Source organism: Helicoverpa armigera, chromosome 12 (assembly GCF_030705265.1).
Source record: "Helicoverpa armigera isolate CAAS_96S chromosome 12, ASM3070526v1, whole genome shotgun sequence".
Lineage (NCBI taxonomy): Eukaryota > Metazoa > Arthropoda > Insecta > Lepidoptera > Noctuidae > Helicoverpa > Helicoverpa armigera.
Genome location: NC_087131.1, coordinates 3362638 through 3389433, shown reverse-complemented (window position 1 = coordinate 3389433; position 26796 = coordinate 3362638). Strand labels below are relative to the sequence as shown.

The 26796-nt window shown below is 34.5% G+C and overlaps 1 protein-coding gene across 16 annotated transcripts in view; it reads left to right on the top strand.

Annotated features, from left to right (window-relative positions):
- The window catches only part of LOC110378155 (vinexin), a 170424-nt gene that overhangs the window by 94566 nt on the left and 49062 nt on the right, over positions 1 to 26796 (top strand). For 11 of the 16 annotated variants that reach the window (XM_064037167.1, XM_064037166.1, XM_064037171.1 and 8 more), the window contains one exon: positions 19325 to 19372. The exons of the other annotated variants lie outside the window; for them this stretch is intronic. In XM_064037167.1, the coding sequence (XP_063893237.1) occupies positions 19325 to 19372 (48 nt within the window). The remainder of the gene's footprint in view (positions 1 to 19324; positions 19373 to 26796) is intronic. 16 annotated transcript variants of the gene reach the window in all.

Sequence of the window (26796 nt, the reverse complement as noted above, 5' to 3'; positions counted from 1 at the left end):
GAAAATCTTACACACTTGAGGTTCGCTGATGACATAATAATACTGGCAAGGAGCAAAGACCAACTACAATACATGATCACTGATCTGGATAGAGAAAGCCGCAAGGTGGGTCTGACGATGAACACTTCAAAAACCAAAGCCATGACAAACGCACTGGAAGACACTATTCTTTTAAACACCGAACCAGTAGAGTTTGTAAAAGAATACACTTACTTGGGCCAACAAATCTCGGTCACTGATATAATGACAAAAGAAATCGACACAAGGATTGGAAATGCATGGAAACGCTACTGGGGGTTTAAGGAAATAATGAAGAATACAGAAATCAAAACGTACGTCAAAACAAAACTGTATAACACTTGTATACTCCCAGTCTTGACATATGGCTGCGAGACATGGGCTCTCACCAAAGCGCTATATAAGAAACTCGAAACGTGTCAGACGGCAATGCAAAGAAGCATGCTAAATATAAGAAAATCTGATAGAATAAGAAACACCACTATCCGAAGGCGCATGAAAATTGAGAATGTCACAACTAGAATAAGAAAACTAAAGTGGAAATGGTCCGGCCACATAGTCAGAGGCAATGACAAGTGGAACAAAAACATAATATCTTGGTACCCTAGGGACAAGAAAAGAAATCGAGGAAGACAGTACCGAAGATGGGATGACGAAATTAAAAGCATAGCAGGGAATATATGGACTAGAAGAGCCCAAAACAGAGCAGAGTGGAAGAAAATGGAGGAGGCCTTTGCCAAAGTTGGGCAAACAGACCAGGTTGTTGGTGTCATCAACTCGTCAGAGTTGTAGATTAAGATTGTATACTGTAAACAAGGTCTGAATAAAGGCTATTTTTATTTTTTATTTATTTTATAAGGTTCGAATCGACTGCTGAATAATTATGTGCAAACATTATGGGAAATTCTCTAATGACTACGTTTACTTTCTCTCATCAGGAATTACTTATTCATCATTATCGTTCTACTTTCCCGTGCAGTGTCTATGTAAACTAATATACTAACTATACCTAGGTGCCTGTCACATGTTATCGGTGAAATGGCAGATCGGAATTGTTTGCACTTTGTCTCTTTTTAAATATTACACACACTTTTTACTATTTAAGTTATTTTGACCTCTGTCAATCTAGAGTGGTTGCTTACCTTTGAACTTTGCCAAGAACTCAAAAACGGCAATAAAATACACCATACTCATCAGAAAGCCTTTTTATCACCATCTTATGGGAAGAATGTTATTTTGGCCTCTACAGATTTTTGCGCTTAATAGTAGAGTTCAACATTTACCTATAGCCGTCTTTTGCGTGATGCCCAATGAGTTTAAATATTTTCGAGGGATAGATTGCAATAACAGTGCAATCAGACGTTACCACATATGTTTTCGTAGTCACTCAACGTACCGAATACCTAATATTCATCTGAATAGGTCTTTAATTTGAAGCAAGGGTAATTAAATCTTGGCGTCTAACTAGCACAACTTGTATCTTAAACTTAGAGCGATTTCTCAAGTTTAGGAAAACTGATACAGCCGATAGTGTTAGTTGGGGTGTTAGGTATATCAAGAAGATCGAGTTTACTTTAAATCGATAGTCTTATATGAAACTAGCTGTAATGCGCGCTTAATTATTCTTCCTGCACCTGGTTAAAAAGTTGCCCAAGTTGAAACTGACAAAAAGACAGGCAGACAAGAGTTTTTTTTCGCATTAACTGTAAAGATAACTAAGAAACTGATCTTCCAAGTGAAGCTACTATTAGTGCGTAAATTAATAAGTTCACCCACAGAATATTCCAAAACAAACCACAGCCGTAGCATGCTGTATTTTTCACAATACTTCAAACATCAACTGATCGAATATAAGTAGGTACATCATGCTATTACCAAAAAAGAAAATTAAAGCGCCACAATCAAATCGAGACCCTATTCTAAAATTCTCTGAATAAAACAGTCGACCCGATAAACTTTTAAATGCATTAAATGCCTCAGTTTAATTTCCTCTCCATAGCTTTGCATAAACGGTAGATAGAACCACTAGTTCTATAATATAATATAGATAATAGAATCTGTGTTCGCTCGCACTACACTCGCATTGGGATGCAAATTACATTATAACATTCAATGATTATGAATGAGTTCACGCCAGCAAATGGCAATGACCCAAGGTCATCAGAATTGACACTAGTTAATTAATACATAACTGTTGAAGTTCATTTTATTACCGGATATGTTATGCAATTTTTATGTGACATCATTTTTATCCTTCTCTGTGTGAGGCCAGGCACAGGCCTTCTGCTTGTGCCCAGCAGTGGGGCAGAAAAAAGGCTGACGATGATGATCACTTTTATCCCTGTTTATGTGAATAGAGGGTTCAATGTTTACTGTGATGCCGTGTTACTTGACCAAACACAATACTGTAGTTTTCAGGTAATTTCAGATTACATTTTAATTTTCGTATATTCAATAAAAAAATTGCTCATGTAAAATATTTTCACATTTCATAAAGATAAGTAGTGAAATTCGCGTCACCAGATGCTGCTTATTAACCTTTTCTGAAAATCCGTAATGTGCATGAAAATGTTGAACATTTTTCAATTGAATAAATAAAAATCCTGGACGCTGCATTAAAAGTCACCGAGAGTAGAGAAAATCGCTCTCAATTTGGTGAAATCAGACGAATCAGAAATGAATAATGCAGTTCATTTGGCCACCGAATGGCATGCCATGTCTCTGACATCGATATATAGGATAGAGCTAATTTAGCCGTAGCTACTGCAATGATAGACCAATTTATTTTAACCTCTGTTGCATTTCGGAACATTTTGTGTACGCGTTACGAATTTAATTAATGTACAATTCTAATTAGCTCGCCATTCATTTAGCTGGTGTCATTTTGACACTCGTTTATGGAGCAGTAAGAAATATGGCGGAATAGCAGCGGCGTTGGAAAAGTAAAATATAATGTAAACTTGAAATGGTGAAGTTCTAACAAATTGTGTTGTGAATTCACGGTAAAACTGCAGTGCTTTTGTGTTTAATGGGTTGTGTTGTTATAATATAGGTTAATAGGGTTCCGGTGAATTCACCTTTATGATGCGTCCTTTTAAAAGGACGAGAACGGAATAAAATTATGCAATGGAAGAGCTTCTTGTTAACATACCTACATAATATACTGTATATTTTATTCGTTATTAATTTGTAGTTTATAAAGAGTTATGTATAAAGGTACCTATATGAAAATTTCAACGAACTTTATCCTTTCCCCTTCCTACCTCTACAATTACTCTTTGAGAAAGCGGATGACAAACGCTTCAAAACCTTATCGCTGAACTAACTTCATATAAAGCATAACGTACATATAATACGACGTTCATATAACGATAAGTTCAGACTTCAAACATGAACTCGACTTCAATCCTCAAACTTTGGCTATTTCCGATGGAAACAGTAATTTTTACTACCATAGGAACTCGAACAAATTCCGCTCAGTTTTCCTATTCAAATGCAATTCACGTGAGATCGATGTCAGGCGCATGTAGATGTTGAAAATGTTTTGTGAAGCCGAACAATTTGTACGAGTATTTGGGTCAAATTAACTAAAAACTGGTCCTAATGAGAATTGAAATCCATGGGGAATGGTTTGTCCAGCAGGTTAGAAGATAAATGAAGGAAAATAAACTTTGAAGTTAATTTAGGATATTTACAATGATGTTCACAAAAAATTACGCAAATATGTTGAATGAATTCGTATATGCTGCTCAACTCTTAGGCAAAGGCTTTCTCCATCTTTTCTTTCCTTCCCTGTCGGAAGCGTGCTGTGGCTTATCGGCGAGGAAATTCTTCTCGCCAGGGTTTTCTTGTCCTTCAGAGGTTGCCTGATGATCTAATTACATATTCGTATTTATAAATGTATTTCTTTAAATTACCAAATACTCCATATTTATTCGTTAAACAAAACAATGTTCACTCAGTGTTCCACGCACTGTTTCATTCAATAAAAATGTTATTAAAAACCACGAATATTTATTTTCATCTATTCATTCAAGACTCGCCCTACGGTTTGGTCAACTGTCCAAAGAAACTGCCATTGGATTCGGTCGGAGTTTATTTCCAGACATTTTGTTCCAGTTTATTTCTGTGCCTTCCTGCCGCGACCAGTGACGTGCGAATCTAAGGGCTCAACTCTTTTAAACGATACATAGAAAAACGTTAGTTTTATATGACATAAAGGCACCTCGTATGTAATTGGATAAACAGTGCTTATTACCTTGTTTTTCTCCCTTGACTAGGTAACTAGGTTTTTCGGTTGAAGACAATCAACTATGAGTAATCCGATGTCAATTACGGTCAATTTTACAATGACAAATGTTCGAGAACATTGAGGTGCTGCATATATTGATAAAATTCAAGCTTTAGGTTTGTAGGACACACATCAAAGGAAATGCATTATAATCGATCCACTAAATCTTCGCTGCAGTGAAGAGCAACAAACACTTGATACGGTACAAGCGACTCGAGTGTTTGCCACCGTATAATGAGCTCTCTTTTTCCCAACTAGTATTATCCGTTGCAAACTATAACAGCGAAAGTAATTCTTATCACATTGCATAACTGTCAACTGAATCAAACCACGTATAATGTCATTACCGTTATCTCGCGAAATAACCATAACACGTCGGTTTCCATTGTTTTCCATTTTCCGTGGAGTATCGTCGCGTTATCAGTGTGTGGGTTTAGTTGGCCGGCGGCCGCCACGCTCGACGCACGCTCGCTCGCCGCCGCTTTCCCGTTTCCCGAGTTTCCCGCGCGTCGCACGTAGCCACGGTACGAACCCGCTCCCCTCGCCTATCGCGCCGCATCGGGATATGTCACCCTGATATCGAATTAACGGTGTGTATAAACAACCAGTGTTTATTCCTACGGATAAGTTAATCGAGTTAATGATAAGTTAATGTGTGTCGGCCCCGTGTGTGTGGCACGTGATCGGATTACTGAATCGAGGGATAATATTGTTTTTACTGACGTAAGTAGGTACGTTTAGGGATTTGTTAATGAATTAGATCGCGATTGTGTAAGATTACCTAGTGATAACGAGGACGGCGTGTCGAAGGTCGCAAAGATTCACTTGTTTATCTTTTTATCGCTGTGTACTGACGCTATCTGTATGCTATTTGACGTGACTTTTTATTATTTATAGAAGGTTATTTGCTTTGACATTTTCGGAGGTAATTTCCTGTTTGGCCGGCTTAAATTTATAAGATAATATAATTTATTAATATATTCAAAACACCGTAAAAATAAAAGACACAAAAAGAAATAAAATATGTGATAACAATGCGAAGGGTTAATAAACCTGACAGGGTGTGGGTCCTCTTTTTATATTTCACCCTCGCAGTACGTCGGTCACCCCCTCCCGCCTCCATGATGCGTATGCATATTTGGTTTATTGTATACTTGAGGTTGGATATCAACAATATATCTTCATACCAAACGCCTTTTAAATGTCACCGCAGTAAATTCTAACGCACCATAGAATTATGGGACAATTTTATGATGACTGTATAACGACCCTAAGGTAGGACACTGCATTAGGTAATGAAATGGTGGATAATTTTTAATAAGTTGCTGTAGATAGCAATCAAGATTTAATAGAGATATATTAACAAGTTTATTAAATCAAGATGGAATCTGTAAAGCTCTTTAATATCAACACTGATGGAGCTTTTATGCAAATTAGTGCGATTAATAATAAATAATGCTGCATAACTACGTATAATATACTGCATCGGTTGTATCTAATTGTATTTTATTGCGATCTCTAGATAATATATTCATTTGGTTGTATATAGATTGAAATCTATCCACGTTGACATTAACCTACATAGCTCGCATTAATTACTCGATATTATTATTTATTTAGAACTGAGGTAAAACATATGTTACCATTAGTCATATCTTTACGCTTACTATATCAGAAAGGGTAAGCATACTTACCTAGTGTTTCTATTCTGATATACTGAGTTTCCTCGGAATTTGTGTCTTGGAAAATATAGTTAGTGTAACTATGACTATTAAATGAAGTTCTATTAGTCAGTGTTTGCGGATTGTAGGGACAAGGGCGTTTCTTATGATACGATTTTTCCTAGAAATGGGAATAACAAGAGCTGATCCCAACTCATATTAACTTTGCTTAAAGGTTCTTTTATCGTTTTGGAAGTAAGCTTATTTTTAATATACAGTTTAACTAGGTTCATTTGTGATAGTCAATAGCAGTCTTTAAAGTTCTTTCAATGTTGATGATTTATGGTTCATAATGGACAAGTTTTGTTAATTATTGTATTGAACCTTCACAAATTAATTATTGTAGTAAGTATTTTATTACGATTTAACTGGTACATGTGAAACTATAAATTACTTTCATGCATCCATTACTTTAAGTCATTGTTAGGGACACTAATGGGACCCTAAAATGTGTAAGATTATTCAAGCCACATTAGGGCACATGCCTGAAATAAGCTGACACATAAATCCTTGCCCCTAGCCCAAAATAAGCTAAAGATATATGGCTATGAGAACTACAGACATTTTAATTATTTACATAGGTAATTATTACAATTCCAATAGGATTTTTTGACAAATAATCTACTTAATATGAAATCGAGTCCCAGTTTGATAGCAATAGAATCACCCCATAACCATGTAATCAGCTGATTTTGAATGCTTTTGAAAAAAATTGGGGTAACGTTAATGTACATCTACCTTAACCTTGTGTTAAAACATGTGTGATGTTATTCACATAACCAGCTGACAACAAGTCAGCTGTACAAATTACATCATTAAATCTGTAAAGTATTATCCCTTGTAGAGGACATAACCTTCATACGAATTACACATAAAATGACGTAGAATAATATTCAAAGAAACAACATATTTAACATTCCTATCTCACAATCTCGCATTCATTATACGGAAAAGGAAAATACGTTTTACTGTCTCCAGTCTACATGTCGTGGGCGATCGGTAGCTTAGACCAGGTCAGGGTTAAAATACTCAGCGTTATCACGAATCTAGAAGAATAGTCAATCTTTCATCATTATTATCTACCTTGGCAGTTCGCGTCAATGAAAATTTAGATAAGTGGGCGTCATTAGGTAATTCTGAAGGGAGAATTAATTTGGAAAATTTAACGATATTTGATTAGAACAATCTGTAAATAAATTAGATCGATTTTGATACGACCTTTCATCACGACTATTTTGATCTTTTCTTCTTTTGTATAATGAGTCTTTATATAGAAAGTACCTATGATAAATATTCATCTCTCTGAAAAAGCTAAATATAGACAAAAATAAAAATGTCAAGAGTCTCTCTTGACTCCGATTCTATTTCAGAATAACGTCAGACAATTCAGTCTGTCGTTCGTTTAACTAAATCTCTTGAATTTATAAAACTGTTTCAATAGTTAACTTATTCTAGAGCAATTAATTAGTGCTGAAACAAAAAACAAACGTTATCGAAGCTAATTTAAATTGTCTGTTTTCCACATAAAGGTTTGCATTGGAGAGGTTCCAACCCACGAACCTTGTGAGAACATTGTTATGGATTCTCACGGATACCGCTTATATCCTGAGCTGGCATGCCACTGGATTCATTGTAATTAGCCCAAGTCTACATATATGTACCACACTATAGAAGAGAAATCTTATATATTCCCCTTACAATACGAATTATTGCTTGTTAGACTGTGACCGTTCAACTTTAATGTAAACAATTTTGGCGACAAAAATATTTTTATGAGTATTTTGATATCCCAAAAATACAATAGCAATTATCCTTCTTAATCTCTATTTTTATATTTTTACAAGTGTATACCTATAACAATGCCTATTGAATCAAGATGACTCGTTATGCAATTAGCATAATAGGCATTCTCACAGTAGTCTTATTTTCTCTATGTTACTGGAATACTAAGTCCAGCAATGACTCATGTTTGACCAAGACCATACATGTGTCACAACTCTTGTCACAACTTGCTCTAGTAGCAAGGAAAACGTCAGGTACATTATAATTCGCATAACTTTATGTGGACCATGGAGAACAAAACTAGCGGAGATAGCATAACGCAAAATGTCATAAGAAAGTAGCGTAGCAAAAGTGGGAGTGTTCGGGGGACGAGGAACTTTACAAGCTCTACCTTTGAAAATCTTCTATGGAACAATTATTTTCAAAATTAATTCACCAATCATTCGAGACCAATCTTTGAAACATTGGTTTTGATTTGACAAGGAACTCAAGCGCTTCGTTAGTTCTAGTAACGTTGCGTGACCTACAAGAAGGCGCCTAACCTATCTTCCCTATGGAATCTCCGCCGTTTCCTTCCTCCATGACGTGGACTTGGTAAAGGACGTTTGTATGCCTATTACTTATGCCATAATTTATAGACATAATACGAACGAAGGAAACGCAAACATTACCTATTGTACTGTCTTCTAAGAAGTGTACATATTCTGTGTTCCTGTTCTTTGAATCAAAGAGATTTTTATACTCAGCTTCATCGCTTATTTTCCGAAATTGTGTTTTATAAGAAAAACATAAAGAAATGCGGAGTTTATCGCAACCTGTATGTGCAATAATGGTCAATAAATAAATTATTAAAAAGCGTTTCTGTTGTGTCACACATTGACGCTAACAACACATGTTAATGATGAAAAATGCTTTCATTCCCACGCATCTACATCTACACCTACATTTGAACAACTATGGCTTTATTAGCCAAAATCATTGTGAAATTATTAAATATGTAATGCATTATGAAACAACAATTGGTTACAACCAACTCATTAGTCTTTACAAACAATTAGTCGGACAAATAGTAGCCACATGCACGTTTATTTGGAAATTGTAATATTACGCAGATGAACACACTGAATATTTTGTAATATGCGTCCTAAATGTAGGACGCTAATTATTGTAGCATCAAAACACCACAAATGATACAAATGTTAAACTACAATATATTGTGAAGGGATATCAAATAAATTATATTATTTAAGTGTTCCACAAGGCAGTATCTTGGGTCCATTGCATGAAACGTTAAGCCTGACTTTATTAATGCAATTACTGATGCACATTTTCCTTATTAAATAATCTAGGATGCAGTTTAATAAAACATCAATTTCGTAATAAAGTTTTACAGTGCAGATGGTATTGTAAGATAAATAAATAACACTTACTCCACAAATACGAAATCAATAAATTCCCATTGCATAAAATTCCAATCTAGAACTCTGAATCTAACATATCGGCCATTCATTAAAGAGATTGAAAGTTCTGTATCACGGTCTTGGGACGAAAATAAATATATTATCGGTTTGTTTGGTAAACACACGTTGCAGGCAAGACCATCACGGAGTATTTGGGTCAGGGACTTAGCACGTGTGTCGTGGAATACGCCCAACCAACCATGACCAGTCGGATTATCCCTCTATACTCGGTGAGAACATTAAACATCGGTCCTTCATTAATTGAATATAAACGGGTATTAATTTAGGTTATTAATGGAGCGTTGTTCAAAAATTAATTGGTGAAAAATTGATTTGGGATAGGTGGTATTCGATTTGGAAAGAGTTTTGGATTTATGCAGCAGTTAATCCCTTAACTTTATGTAAGTACGTATGTGTAGAAGATTCCTTTAAAGTAGGTATAGATAAATATCCACCTACATACTAAACTCACATAATATTATCACCTGCAATTTCACAATTCAATATGCACTTCTACAATAATACGTAGTTTTTATCACTTTCACTTCTCGGTTCACTTAAACATTCTCAACCAAACCATAGGGCCAGGCCACAACAGTGCGTTGCGGCGTCGCATCGAGAGACCCTTTAAAGATCAAAAGCATGACCAAATTCTTCAATTATAATCTAATTATCCGTAACTTTACAAACAATAGCCCTTATTTCACGTCTATAAAAGCGATTACTCTTCGCAGCGCCTTCGACCAGCGTTTTACATCAGAAATTGGCGATGCAATCAATTTTCATGGTTGTTGTAGTAAATTGTAAGTCACAGAAGGATTGGAGGTACCTTATATGGTGTTCAAGACTAAGCTTTAGTCATAGAACCTCATAAGAAACTGGTTGGCACATGTGTTTCGCAAGATAGTAATACTAGATTTTCTACCTTGTGTTCATTTGTTAAGTAATTGTATGTACGGTTGGTTATCTCCAAGTTTTAATCGGTATCGTTTACATGTTTACTAGTAGTTTCCTTTCCTCCCTAGATAACATTATGTTTTAGTTTGAAGTAAGAATCATAATGAAAATCGTGTTTGCCAATATTTTTTTTATTACTATGAAAGTCATGAGTTATAAGATTTTTTGTCGAAAACAGTTAAGAAAATACAAAAAAAAAACTTGAACTTCTGACAACTTTAACTATGCTAGATTCCAAGTAGCTATTATTATTTATGTTATTCTGGCATGAGTCACTATCCATAATAATCTAAATACAATTAATTACTTCAATGCACTCGGTGACGATAATCATGTAATTATCGGTACATATTAGATGATCAACTATAATTTCTGATACGGTTATAAATGGGGTCACATCGCAATGGCTACGATAATTTGAAGTTAATGACAGTTATTGTACATTTAAGTGTGATTCAAGTACAAATAATTGTACCTACTTTGTCTTCGTGAAGGGCTTAGTTTACTCGGTTTTCATTTGTTATAATTGGTGCTAGAGAAAGCGGCATTGCCCATGGACATATTTGGTAATAACTCTCAATTTCTACTGTTTGTTTATGCATATTTTGTATGCAAGAAAATGAAGAGAAATTGGTCAAAAATATAGCCTTTCTAATGGGCTGAAAATTATTATCACTACGATTTATTTAATGATAAGTTCCCATAGAGTTTTCATCGGACCTCGAAGCTACTGAATCTACTTTAGATTTGAACGACGGCAAAAACAATCACGGATCGTCTCCGTCGACGTAAATAGACTAATGCAGTTTTTATTTACCAATCACTTAGCGTTGAAAGCAGTATACTTCAGACTAGTCCATGTGCTATTCTCGACAATTGTTAGGCAAATACTCAGCAAATACATATAAGAAAGATCAACAAAACCAGATTGCTCTAACACTCAAACATCACGTACAAATATAATTTTAAATCGATTAATTACTGGAATAATTAATCGGATCCAGATCTTGTTGAATGAATCGGAACGGAAACAATGATCGATTATTTACTCGATTAGAATCGAATTCATGGTAATTTTCAAACATTACCATGGTCTAAGTTCGTAGGTGTTAGATTAAACAACACGTTCGTACTAATTGTGAAATTCCGAGTTACTAAGTAACTGTAATGGGTGAGTCACACTTTCCTTTGAGGAATCTTAACAAAATCGTTCTGTTGTATAGATAGTTCAACTCAGATTTGCGCGCCGCCCTATGTGTGCGTCGGCTTGAAAATATACAACTTTCATTCGTGTGACAGTGACGTCGTCCGAGGATGACATGTTCTTATCGCTTTTTGTTATGGGTACAGTCGTTTACGAAAATGTCTAGTTCTTCACGGAGAAAATGTTTCAAAGGAGTCAGGTAGCGTTTCAAAAAATTAAACATTCAAAGCTTTTTATTATAACATTTTACAGTTTTTCATTATTTTCTCATACGTCTTTTCAAATTGACATTGACAGTGTCTAAGAAATAAATGACGTGAAATATCTAAGATGAATTAAATACTCCTTACATATTTTCTAGCTCGGGGTACGCGGACAATAAATAAAAGTGTGGACTAAGAATGTAAAAAAAAAAACGTAATCGTGTATAATAATGTAAACAAAATGTGTGGGGAATTTTAAAAAATTATATTGCTTCGCATAATGTCGACCAAAATAAGACGGAAATAATGAAACTCATAAATGAACGTTTAAATCAAATTGATTAAGGGATGTGGGGTAATACTTGTCGACATGTACAAAAGAATAAAGAAGAATACTATAGACATTTTGACATGGAGTCAGAATTTATAATTCACCTTGGAAAGTAGCGAATCCAAAAATTCATCATTTGATTTTTCAAGTAGCGATTCAGAATCGTTATAAAAAGATTAACACTAAATTACGTTATAACTATTTTTCTTAAACACCTGTATACAACCCCGAAATAACTGTATTTGTACCTGACTGTACCTCTTGTCACGCACACAAAGTCACTGTATATGTACAAGGATTACCCACACAAAAGGCCGCGCGCACGACTGAGTTGAACTTACTATAAGCAATCTTACGGAAAAATAAGTAGGTAATTGATATTGTAGATCAAAAGAGGTGTTTAATTGAAATTGGTGAAAAAAATGGACTTTAACTAAGGCAGACTTTAATTAGGAATTATAAAATAAGCAAAGTCAAATTTTTTCACGTCTAATTTGTTAATTAAGATTAGCAAAGTTATATTCTTGAAAGCGAGAGCTTTTATTATTTTTGTTTATGAAAATAATCCTTCAGAATAAAATTTTCACTACTGAACTTATACATTTGAAGATAAATTACTACGTCCCTATAACTTAAAAGAATCGACTTTCTATTACCTATTCTTTATACATATAGTTTCTATATTTATCTCCCAAAGAACTACAGCAATAGTTTCATGTATATAATTAAATTGGTCTATAATACTATTTAATACATTCCCACGAATTACTAGGAGCAGATTAAGACAAATCCTCTGTTATCCGAAGACAGAACCAATAAAGCTGCAATTCTCCAGAGTATTAGGTACGCTTGTCGAAGCTACGGAATTATTTCCAACTTTTCCATCCTGTTTCCTTAATTTAGCTCACTTTGTGTTAATGATTCAACTCGTTCATTAGACTGTTTGTACGTCACTTCGAGTAGCCGTGACTCAATCGTGTTGTAATATTTGTATTTTTGTAAATTGACGCGCGTATTGTACCTATATTCAGTCGCCATGTCCGTTCTAATTCTATGTTCTATGATATATTATTGTTGGGTCAATACGAAGCATTTGTTTTGAGTTGACCTTCGATTATTTAATGGATAGTAAACAATGCGGCATTTAATTTAGTATTTTGGGAATCTAGGTTAATCTGGTTTATATTGGTTTGTATTTGTTTATTGTAATGCTGAAACAATAAGCTAGGATGACGTTCACATATGCACTACTGCAATCTATTCGTGAGAAGTTCAAGGCAGAAAAGGCAGCCTATTACGTCTTGCAGAAAATAATCGTTATCTTACAATATTGTTTTCGTATCGGATAGTAAAAAAACATAACCCTTCTTTAGAAGCAGTCGAGTAAACATATAATACTCTTTTATCAATAAATCTGAAACAAAGTTCTTTGAATGACCTTCGAAATATTTTGTCACTGCCTTAAACATCGTTTGTCATAGTGTAGCTTAACAAAAATGTGTTATGAAACAAGTATGAAGATAATATGACATTAAAATTTCACCCTACAAGGAAAAGCTTTTAGGCGTACATCGATGACATTATAAAAAAGTGTATTGTGTAGTGCTGAACACAAAATAATATAAAAATTGTATGCTGAACATTTTATTTATTGACTTCAATTGAATTTATGTATTTGACAATATTATTTACTAGCCGTTTTCTCGCGGTTTCACTCGCGTCCCGTGGAAGCTACTGCCCGCACCGGGATAAAATATAGCCTATGTTACTCGCAGATAATATAGCTTTCTAATAGTGAAAGAATATTTAAGATCGGTCCAGTAGTTTTTGAGTTTATCCATTACAAACAAACAAAGTTTTCTTCTTTATAATATTAGTAGAGGTAATATAATATTGTTTATTTTTTAGCTCAGTTATTGGGTAAAATTCTGAAAATATAGTATGCATTAATCTGAACTTCTGCTTACCCAAACAAGTTCAGCAGCCTCGGTTAACGGAAAGTTGTTGAATTTCAGCTGTCCAGGCGGAAAGTGCGACAAGCGATATTTAGGTTTAGAGTTAAAGCTGAAGTTCATACAAATACGCTTGGAAATTGCTGGGTCATTTTTGCTGCCAGGACGAATATTATGTGTGCTTTGACAATAAATTTAATTTTGTGGGAAAGTTTCCTGTGTGGTATTAAAAAGAGGTATAGTTTGTGACGGTGCAGGGATAATTACTGAATTTAGTGAACCCAACTAAGCAAAATGTATGAGCGTCATAGGCTATACTTTATTCAAGTACGTGATGTGGTCCCCTAGGGATGCGGATAAAACCGCGGAAATGGGCCTGCATAAAATAATTCCTCAAAAGTGAAAAAGTAGTTCATTAAGGCGAGGAAGTGGTCAACAATAATTCCATAACCGGCACGCGCATCTAAGGCGCCAAAAGGGGTCGGAGCGTCTGAGCGGGGCGAGGATAACAATACGCGCGCTAGCTTATAACTAAAAGTCGTAAGCGACAAAATGGTTTTGTAATTTTAATATTTAGAAATGATAATTTAATAAAAATTCCTACTACCAATTTAAAGAGTATGTATATACTCAACTACTAAAAAAGTTAAGAGGCTTGAATCGGTCCCGTTTGCCCATAATATGTGAATCTCTTTTTAAAAAGAGGTATGTTTGATATATTTTTCTCTGTTATAAAAGTTACCTAATCATGTTTCTACAACTAACAAAATAAGGCTTATATCATGAACTTTCAGGTAACCAAGTTGTATTTTGATCCGTTTTGTATTTACTGAGAAAAATTGACATCCTTGGCGCCAAAAATTCCAATTCGTCCTCTTAAGGACTCTTTACTGATGAATGACTACTTAATCATCTGTAGCTGACATTACCTAATCATCTGTAGCTTATACCAATTCGTACTGTCTTCATAAACATTGTTTGTATTCATGAGTCCAGTTGGCACCCCTTTAGTTATTTACCCTTTTCTTTACAGTTATTTGACACTGGTTTCTGCGACAACAATTTGAACAAATTGACATCCCCTTTTCGGAGCTTCGACATATCGCATAATTTGTCAGTATCGTAGACAGAATATACATTTATGGATAGATAGGTACATATCGATAGTTCTATCGTAGATATGATAAAATTGGTCATCTATCTCTTTTGGATTTAAATAGGATTCAGCTGTCTTGTATGGATTACGGAGAATTGCCCTGGGAGATTTGTGTCTTTTTTACGTGCGCGGCCGAGGTGTATGTCGTATGAAGCTGAGTATTGGAAACTGTTTGAAGTTTTTTTCTCTCCATTGGGAGGTTCGATGTCTTTTAGATGTACTTGTGGCTTAATGATCAAGGTTCAGCTTCGTTGACCAGGTCTGAGGGGGCCAATAAAATCAACCATAACATAAAGTTTATTTGCTTCATTTGCATCCAATGCCAAAAGTTACTTGAATTGAACATTCTTTAGTTCATGCACTCGATTTAACATTATACTCTATCCGCAAGCATCATTCACTATCCAACATCCATTCATACGACACAACATTACCATCGCAATCGCAGATACATAGCTCGATTGTGTATGACGACAGGCGCGGCACAGATCGCATTCTATTCACCTCCTCAACTTCCTACATTCGTCGCTCACACGCACACATTCACAAACCATCATCCGACTGGACATCGCACGTGAATCCCTTTACTTCGCTGTTGAATTTCGTATGCGTGGTTGGTGAGCATGTGTGCGTGAGTACCGATGGTTGAAGGGAGTTAAGTATATGTTGTTGTCTGATTGTGTGATGGGTGCGGCTGGTTCACACAGCACACAGGATCTGGGCTCTATTAGCTGCGCCGGCGATCGCTCGGGTGTGGAGACGCGCCCTGATTCATAAAAATAATTCCGATTCAGTGACGTATGGTTATAGTGGTGACTGAGATTTGCTGTCAAAGTTTCCGTAATTCTGTGGTTAGTTGGGTTTCGTCACCATTTGCTGTGATGACAAACTTGTCATACATCTTTCCCCAAGGTGAAATATTACTTAATTGAATGATCCTTTCCTAACGTTTCTTCAAATTAAACCGGCTTACTCGGAAATCTTATATACCTAAGAGCTGTAAACGCTTAATTTTGTGTAGAATACTTTGATTATACCAAACGAAGCGTGCTTAGATTTTCAAAGTGATATATTCGTGTGTAATTTCAACGCAACTTAAACGATTTACACAGGTGATGAACGCGAGGATAATTTGCAACATTCATTCTGTTTTCAGAGCTTCTCTTTTGTAATGATAATTATAATAATTTAAATATTTAAGCGTGTGATTCATTGACACACCTGCAACTGTGTATCGGATTCTCGTTTCACGGAATATGATATTGTAATATCTGCTTATTTTCGTATCTGACAGTGAGCCAATTCGATTTCACGGACCAAGCGCTGCGCTGTGAATAGCAACGCTGTCGTCACGAAAAGGGCGTAAACTATCTTCTAACGAGATGTAGAAACGACCTTTTATCATTTTGACAATAGTAAGATATACTGATTTATCAGTCCTAAGCTTAGGTAAAAAGTTAGGTTACCTAGTTTCCGCACTGGCCCTGCCATTTTCCGCACAAACCCGTAGTATGACGTAAGTTTGTAAGGTCATCGGGGCTAGTGAGACCGACATTGGGGGTCGATTGGAACTTGGGGGTGTGGACTAGCCAATATGTGGCGATAATGTAATTTATATTTCATGCAGTAACTAATTAATAAATACATGCTTATAGAGCACCTTTTATCACCAGCAAGAAACCATAGGAAGACTTAAATATCCGGGAATTTATAAAGCTCTATTTTTGTCAATTCGCCGTTGATAAATTTCAGATTTCTAGCCTGATTCGAATAAATGAGTTTTAACTTTATACTCTGTATTGGCAACTACAGACTGTAACACGTATAGAAAGATAAAGCTATAAAACTAAATGATATTCGCATTTCGTTTTGTCTCGTAGGTGACATTTACGATAAAAGTGTAGCATGATAAAGTGGCCATTATCTTAAGTACAATATATTTTTATTCACACTTGTATTTATATATAAAAGCAGAGATATATAAAAGAGAGAGTAAAGAGGATTTTTAATTGATTGAGAACCTTTTTTTCACATCAAAAAGGACAATCCAAGAATTGAACGAATACCTACTGAATACCTACATGTGCTTCTTCTGCTTTTATTGTAATTTATATCCGATAATAGTTTATGATAATTTATCTACTTATCAGTATACCTTTGGAATTTCTGATAAAAAAGAATACAAAAATAGAATGGAATTATTAAATTCATCATAATTTTCTACCAGCATCATAACACGAAACATCAAAGTGTCGCCGTAACACCAAACAAAAAGCATACAGATAGTTGTAAGGTCCCGTTCAGTTTACCCGAGCCGTCCTAAATACATACAGAGATGATAATGAACTCAATATTAAACACTAGCGAGACTCAGCTGATAAATGCTCTGTACACTTTCTCCACAATTATTCTGTGCGCGTTAATTCAATATTTGTTTAGCACCGTTCAGTCCGACCCACAATCCTTTGCCGGTGTTAGGAAGAGCATACGCGCCCGATTTTGATTGGTCACTGATTTTCGTGTGTCCGATTTCTGTCTGAGTCATCGCACAGTTGGGTGGTTTTGACACGTGTTGTCTAATAGGGGTGTTTTGTCTTTTGTAGTCGGTTATCAAAACATTTGTGTCGTTATTTTTGTTTTGTATTTGCATTTTCATTTGATTTAGGGCATTTTAAAATGATGCAGCCAAAAGGCGAGTACTTTTAAGGAAAAAAACTTATAAAGTGAACCGTTTAGAACCGTCGTCATGACGAATGCGTGAAACGAAAACGTTGTGACGAATCGTACAATCGCTCGTGTACCCACACCCTTACTACGTATAAACTATTAATATTCAACTTATTTTATTGCGGCGATAACCTCACATTGTTAAATTGAACGTACGAATGAATTGTGATAACGGACAATGGGATTCCGATGTCGGATGGCCTTGCTCGCGGCCGTAAAGATACGAGCGTCGCCAGATAATGATGATGTAATTAAGTTTATTTACATACTACATGTGTATGTAACACTTTCCCTTATAAAGTCGGAACACGTATATATTTGTTGCTTAGTGTAGGGTGTTCATTTCATGTCTTTATTGATGATTTTTGTGCGTTATAGTTATTTTTATTTTAGTGCGGTGTTTATATAGAGACATTTAGATACACTTGAACCTTTAAAATCAAGATAAAACAGAATACACATTCGCATTTTCATTATCATTAATTTTACTTTATATACAGAAGTATACAGTAACATTCATTTCACATTTTTATTTGGTTATTTTATTTTCATATTTTCCCTGAATAACATTTTTTTTTCAATATAGCACAAAATCATTCTCCTACCATTTTATTCATAAATTGTATAGCACTCGGTTTTCCCTCTCATGAATTGAATCAGTTTTTAACTTTGTAGTAGTTAGTAGTATTGAGTGGAATAACATTCATTTAATGTATTTTACGACGTAATAATATTTATTCAGCTGGAACGAAATACAATGGGATATAAAGTATAATAAAGTATTTTATGTACCTATGAACTGTAGTTTGTATTGGACATTATTGTGAACGGATGGCTGAGGACTCAAAAGTTTACTTATGAGTTAAAAAAAATAATGAGTATTAAATTATCAGTTAATCCGAAATTAAGCCTTTTTAGTTTTAAAAATATTTTACTATGGTCGTATTTAGGTTTAAAGAAATGTCACTTCTGGGTTCGATTCCCTAACTGAGCAGAGAATTATCAAATTGTCTAAGTTCGTTGTTATTCATCGTCGAATAGAAACTTTTAGAACTGTTGTGGGTGGTCACCAAAATACTTGTAGGCTATTCGATCAATAAAACCCGCCCTACAAGTGTCAAAGACGTAGTTATATATAAATTAAGACATAATCTGAAGGAAAGCTTCGGTCATGTTTAAGACTTTTCATCCTGAAAAGACTTCTTTACTTTTCATGTTGAGTGAAAATCTTCTCCAGAAAAGTATTTATTTTAGAAATATATCACAAACATAGGACTTGAAAAGGAGTATTGTATGTTTGTTGTCCTCTAGAAACATATTATCTAAGCAACTACAAATTTCTTCTGTATCATGTTTGAAATCTCACGCAAAGGATAAAAATGTTGTTATCCTTCGCGTCTTCTTTTGCCCATAAGTATTAAATCAACCGATGATGATGATTGGAACTATAAAGAAAAACTAGTTTATAACTTTTTAGGTATGAAAATATAGGTATTTTATCTATTTTGATTGTGATTTCCAGAGACGGTCATGATCGCTCCGACGTTCAAGGCGCGCTCGACCTCACCAGGTATCAGACCCCGGCGACTAACAGTCCTACAACTTGTCTATTATACAATGTTATTCATATGCTTTCATTGAAATAATATAAATAGGTAGTAAATATATAGCTAGATCATCTATTATTTTAGGGATAAGCTGACCAACATACGTATGACTATTGCTGAGACTATGGTCAAATCCCCCTTTGGAAAGGCCTTTGTCCTTAGACAGATTTTGCCTTTAACGATGATTATTCCCTTAAAATTCATCCTTTTTTAAGAACTAGCTGATCCCGAAAAATGATTCTGACATGATTTTAAAAAATCCATAGGAAAAGGAATTATATACCTAATCATAGAAGTGATACATGCTAATATGTATTGAAAGGGAGAGAATATAAAATACGCTCTTCACATGACTTTAAATGAGTCATGATATCATGTAAAAGAATCACAAAGCATTAGCAATGTTTTCTAATATTATTATGTTTCATTTGCGTTTCAGTAGAAAACATAATTTCATTTTAAATGTGTTTTCGAATTTGTTTTTTTTTTTTTACAAAGAAAAGGTCCGCAGAAAAATAATTCAAATGAATATGCTGTCATTACCGCTTTTCACATTACCTGGAAATTTTGTTTCCATAGAAATCAAAGTGTAAGAGAAAATTGCTTTTCTGTAGTATGTTCGTGCTATTTAATATTCATAATATGTTATCGGAAATTCGTACCGGTAAATATTTCCGCTATATTTTAATCAAAGCATATGAATATTTGACACGTGTCAAAGTTTTTTGATGTTTTTTTTCTCATTCAAATTACTTTTTTTTTTGTAACTTTACCAAGCTTCCGAAATATAATAATTCGTTTGACAGTTTTTGCCTGATGTCGTTACATTTTATGTTGTGAATTTTCAATTAAATATTGTGATATTTTAACTCTTATAAATTAAAAAAAATATATCACAGTATTTGGTTTTTTCAGAACTGACTTTATAGTTTTCAACTAATCAATGTGGGAATGTCGTTTGCGATGTGATTTTACTAAATGTTTGATTTTGATGTTTTTTTGGTATTAACCACTTGATGTTGTATTTTTAAACACTTGTACTTTTATTTGCCCTTTTTCCATCTGTTTTTAGGTGGATACTATTCAAATTACAGCAAATGTTATGAAACGAATATTTTGATTAAATTCTTATGTTTTTGTGTATTGCTTATTATAATTTATACAAATTCAAACAAACGAAAACTCAGATATAAAATATATACACACACAAAAATTACATTACATACTTAGTTGATCCCAGCATTGAACATATTTCGGTCTGATAAGTAATTTGTGTCGCAAACCATAATTTTAATGTTCTATTTATTTCATATCCACCTTAGCAACAAAGGTAATTTCATTAATTTCCTTCTGTCGACACTCATCAAAAATATTGCCACTCACAAGAAGTTTGCCCTCAAAATATACGCAAGTTCAAACGAAAACGTAAACGCTGATCCATATGAAAACGTTTATAAGAAAAGTTCTTTTATGAGTGTCGACAATCATATCCGAAATAACCATAAAATTTGGGAAAAGCCGTAAAACGGGTATTAGTCCCTTCGCGGTTCCGCTGACGATGCGAATATCTGGACAGGCGGATAGAAATGTTATATCTGACCAAGCATTTGCATATCGTTGTCATCCTTATTATTAAAGTAGTAGGGTGGTTTGTGCCAGTCATGATTATTGGTGCATAAGGTTTCATGATATCTGTATCTAGGTTTTGTTTGCTTGAATAATCGTGAAGTGTACTTTTTATGTTTGATAGCAATTTTTTTGGTAAAATGGTAAAAAGTAATTCGTTTAATAAATACAATTCTAGGCCTAAAATTAACTCAAGACAAGAACAAATTCCCAACAAAAAAATTAAGGACGTGTCTACATCATCGCTAAGAAAATTCAAAAGCGTAACTTTCGTCTGAATAAAAAACTTTATGCATATTCGTGAAAGTCACGTAAAAACGTGTTCGCGTTAACGTTTCCTATGAATATAAAATGTGTTAGCGACATTAGTGCGGCAGCCCTGTAATCTGAGATTGCGCAAGCGCTGCGTGTGGCCTCAGCCTTACTACGTGTGTGAGTAAATATTATGTCATGACGTGATAACGATAAACCCGTGCACTTCCTGTCAACTGGGCTTAGGTTTTACTATAAATAGTTGTAGTATAGCTACTTGTTTAGATAATTATTTTATTCACCAAATGGATAAATTTAAGATTTTTTTTTATGTTCCAAAATTTGTGTTTCTGTAATTTTCAATTCTCAGTTATTTGAAGTCAATAGGATTTCTGAAGTCCACCAACTGAGGTGTTACTAGTCCCACTAAAAGCTAATATAATGATCCAATAAAATAGTGATTAGTCAATAGTACGTACTTTACGATTTGAACAACATTCATTAGTTACACCCTTTCACGCAATTATCGACCTTAGTGACAGGCAATAAAATACATTTGAATCCTTTATCGCTTAATGCCTAAGTACACTTTCGATTTCGCTTTACACGAAGTAATTTATTCAGAGCTAATGAGAGACTCTTCATGACGCTGTTGAATCTTAACCTTTCAGTTAGGTATTTCCTTTCAAGGTGACAAATGTATAAACAAGGATAGGAATTAAATATTTATGTTAAATAATGCCATGCCTATATATTTTTTGTTTGATTGACGATTTTATTAGCGGTGTTTGAGCGAGGAATGTTAAACTGTTCCGGGTTTTGCTGTGAAAAATGTCATCCGTATTTTGATGATTCCGGTTTTAAGTATTGATAAATTGATATTGTAAAGTAATTTGAAATTTGGTTACAGAGAGGCTAATTTCCAAAAATACACAAACTGAAAAGACAACCTTTTTCGAATCGTATAATCCATACTTAGTTAAAAATTATCTTAACTAAACTGAAATACGTTTCTTCAGTCTCTCAGATTTTATTTAGTGTTAGTTTATTAACGCAAGCATTTGCCTAGTACAAGACTAATTAAAATGTAAGCCGAGAGAAGGACATGATTAGGTATTACAAGGAATCCACTCTGTTTTAATTTACGTCAAATATTAAATTTTCTTGTAAAGGAAAATTCTTTATGATAGTAAATTTTAAGGGTGTTCTCGCGTTAATTAAGATCTGTTTCCTACTTTTGTGGCCTTCTTGTAAATATGTGCCAAAATAATAATCGAAAAAAAATCACTTTAGGTACGTTACCTACAGAATAAACCGGCCAAGTGCGAGTCGGACTCGCGCACCGAGGGTTCCGTACAAATCCTGTATAGATAAAAAGTGAGTCTCGCGCCAACCGTTCAGTTTAGAACAATCATAGTTATGGTAATTTCGTGAGAGCCAAAAAAGTTAATATTTTTTAGTTTAGAATTAACGGTTTCACCTTCATACATAATATCAGCCATTAAAATACTGTACACAAACGTACGTAACTAAAAAAGTATTTGCAAAATTACTGGATTTGTTATCGTACAGAAGGTATACATATTTATTATAATAGTTAGCATATGTCTGCCAGACGTAAGTTCGAGAGTCGATATTTGTCACTTACATCATCGCAAATTGCCTTCGAATATTTAAAGAATTTACAGCCTATTAAAGTTAACACGCGTGTAATCGTCCAACTTGTCAAACAAGGCCATAAAAATACCTATATAATTTTCGTACTTCACCCGAGATTTTCTGCGAAAAATCAAACGCAATTTTCCTTTGTTCAATATTTTTGTTATTCTGAGATAGTTCTAATAGTTACTAGAATTGTATTATTATCGATTATTGTTTATTAAACTTCAAGATGAAGAGGGTCAGCAAAATGTCATCTTGCTACCTACATAACGCCTTGACACTTTAATGAAGCACATTACTTACTTAATCCTTAAACAGCAAATAAATCATAAATTCCAGCCATTTAGAACCATTCACAGCTAAGTGGTGAACAGAAAAGGGTTTTTGCTTTCCCCAAAAAACGTTTCCTCGGCTTGTTCAAACAATGAACTGTTCAAAAAGGGAACGTTTCCATTTGTATGAAATCCTTTTTTTTATTCCTTTGCCCACAAAAGGTGAAAAATTGAACCTCTTATTTTCCGAATACAGCTGGGAATCGTGTACGTTCCCGTCTCGGATTATTTACCTACAATTTTAAGAAGGTTTCGTTTGAGTAAATATAATAATTCTTTAATTTGTTGCGAATAACCGGAAAATTGGGTTCACAAGATCTGTTATTTATTCATTATTCAATCAAATCGATTTGTGGAATCAACGAACAGTTTGATATGAAGTTTTATTTTTATATGGTTGTAGAATTTTCTGTGGAACGTTGGAGTTCGATATAACATTTGTGAAGTTGTGTCGTTACTCGTGTTGGGCCACAAGTTGTATCAAAGCAGCCCCGGCACGTACATCACTGCGACGTAGGTACTGAAAGTTTCGGATTGATTTGTGAAAGCGACACAAAAATCCTTTTACACGAATGTTCATCTTTCAACATAAAAGTTCTGGCTACAGCCTGAGTTATGTGAATCGGGATCACAGACCAATAACAACTGAAGGATTCACATTTTTCTTCTAGGTAAAAAATGGTATAAATGTATTCTACAATCTGAACTCCTAAAGGACTAAAGATGACTAAAGAATTTCTTTTTCTAAAAGGTATAAAATTATTTATTCGATAAACTTGTAGGGCTATTCATATTGACGTTCATTATATGTTAATAGACCTTAACCAATATAATATGTACACAGCAACACGTAAATATTAAAATTATAAGCTACCGCCGCGTTCGTTCATTGAACTTTTATAGGGTTGCCAACGTCGGGGACTCGTCAGAATATTAATGGCACATAATATGTTCGGAATACTTGTTACAACTTTTCCCATTATGCCGCTCAGATTTACACCAGGAAAAATGTGTTTGACGCGTAAAAGGCGCTCAGTGGAACTCGATGAAAGTTAGCCATGTTTCGAGATGTAAACGATTATTGCTAGGGCCTGTCAATTTGTTTGATGGTGTTATCTCGAATTTGTTACAATGAAGTGGTTTTTATAACCAGTTTTTGAAGATTTTGGGACCTTTTATATCTTGTTTTCCTGGCAGTGTTAAGTTGCTTGAGAGACACAATACTTTTATCTTCAGTCTATGACTGCCTAAGTGACATCATCAAATATTTCGATCATGAAATTAAACAATGATACGGCAGCAATTAATACATTTATTGATCTTCAATAGTGGTAGCTTAATGCTCTGAAACACTACTTGAATACAGAGCAGTTCAAATGACAGGTCGCTAAGTCGGTTTCTGAATTGTATTTTAATGAAATTCGTGTTTAATTTTCCTGTAGATCTAATCTCTAAGCGGCGACAACTTTAATTAGCACTTACATATTTACTACTTAGATACAATATAAGTCAATAATGATTTCAAAGCTAAACAATATAGAGAAATCTTTTAATCTATAAATACCAATAGCAAAATAAGGAAAAACTAATAATGGACGGAACTCGTATAACTTGTACAAACATTTTCCTCTCAATAATTCCCTCTTTATTTGCATTCGCGTATTGAGGAACGCAAATGTGTTGTCATAGTCGATAACGCACTTATATGCCCCCCCTCCCTCTCCTCTGCGCTGACAAAAGCCTCAGTTTACCTTAAAAGCTCTATTGTACCAGCTTTGTTTGATTCGAGCCCACTAAAAGCCTGGAAATCGAAGGCTTGACCTTTTTCTACTATTTGGGAAAATTAAAACGACTGTGTGAAGGTCTAGCCATGGTATTATTTTGAAATTTGAGATAGGTGGCCAAAAGAGCCTGAGATCTAAGGCACTCATATTTGAGCTTAGATTAATTAAACATATGTTTAAGCTACATAGTTAATAGGTATAGGTTTACGGAGAGGTGACCAAATCTGCAGGCCTCTGGGTGCGCAAAACAAGCGCAATTTTAATTGTTGTCAGAAATTCAATCACAAATTCTGTTTGCCTGTGTAGGAACAAAGGCTGCGATATTACTCGGAAATGAAAATTGCACAGCCTTTCCCAGTATCTGACAATCAAAGGAAGATAAGCCCTGATAGTAGTAGCTACTTCCTGGAATCTGGCTTTCCTAGTTATCACGTAAAGCTGTTCCTACATACGTTTATTGAATATACTTATTTATAAAATTACTTCCTACGCAAATCACTAAAGTGGTGTGTAGGTTGTAAGATTTCTGATTCATAAAAAATATGCGTATATCAAAAAGTCTATTTTCTGTTTTATTCAGTGACTTGCTACTTAGGTGGTCGGAACGTCCCACGTTATTTCATAAAACTATTTTTCTTATATGAGCTATCAACCATGAAAGTGGTGTCGACTTAATAGTGTTTGAACGCATTTATCTGAATTATTGCTAAAAATATAATTTTATCAGTCCTGTAAAGACATTAAAATTGTATGTAAGAATCATATTTATTTACCAAAAACCCACCATATACTTAATAGTCCGTTTGTTGGTTACAGTATCCATTGATACACATAGAGGATATGAAACCGAATGATCGAAGTTGCTCTAAATTGAAGATCTACATATTGTTGGCATAGCTCTATGTTAGACACACCTTTGTTTTGCAAAAAAAGATAACAATACAATTTTGCCATAGGTATGACAAAATTATAAAAGTATCAATAATTCACAAAGACTCAATAATCTTATTCACATTATTTGTTTAATATTTTTGTACGTTTTAGAGGCGTTTACAATTTAGTGGGCGCTACTTATCAAAGTGTTGAATGGCGGCGATAAATATAGCGAGCACATGTGTTTCTACGCCAGATGCCCTGTGACCTTACGCTCGGCGGCTCGGCCGTTTTATACCACATGCATCACACATACATACATACTAATATAATAAAGAGGAAACATTTTGTTGTTTGTTTCTTTGCACCCAAAAGGCTCCAAAACTACGAAACCGATTTGAAAAATTCTTTCACTGTTGGAGAGCTACACTCTTCCCGAGTAACATAGGCTATATTTTACCCCGATACAGGCAGTAGTTCCCACGGGGCGCGAGTGAAACCACGGGAAAACGGCTAGTTAAACATATTGGCAGCGTTTCACGTTTTTCACACTACATTAACATTTATTATAGAACAAAGTCCGTATTGTCTTTCTTTAGACCTTGAACGAGGTATGAAATTATGAACTGGTACCTAATACCAAACTGTTCGCGATTGATGGAGCGTTGCAAGTAATATTAGATTTTGAATGAGTATCGAGTATTTTGGACTGTTTTTTTTGTTATGTAATATGGTCCAAAAATAAACTTAGATAGTCGCCTTCTATATTTTTAGTCCTATAATGTCATTAACTAGAATAACTCGAAGTAATTTTGCGTACAATAAAAAAGAAAATTGCTGTAAAACAAACCATGTCCC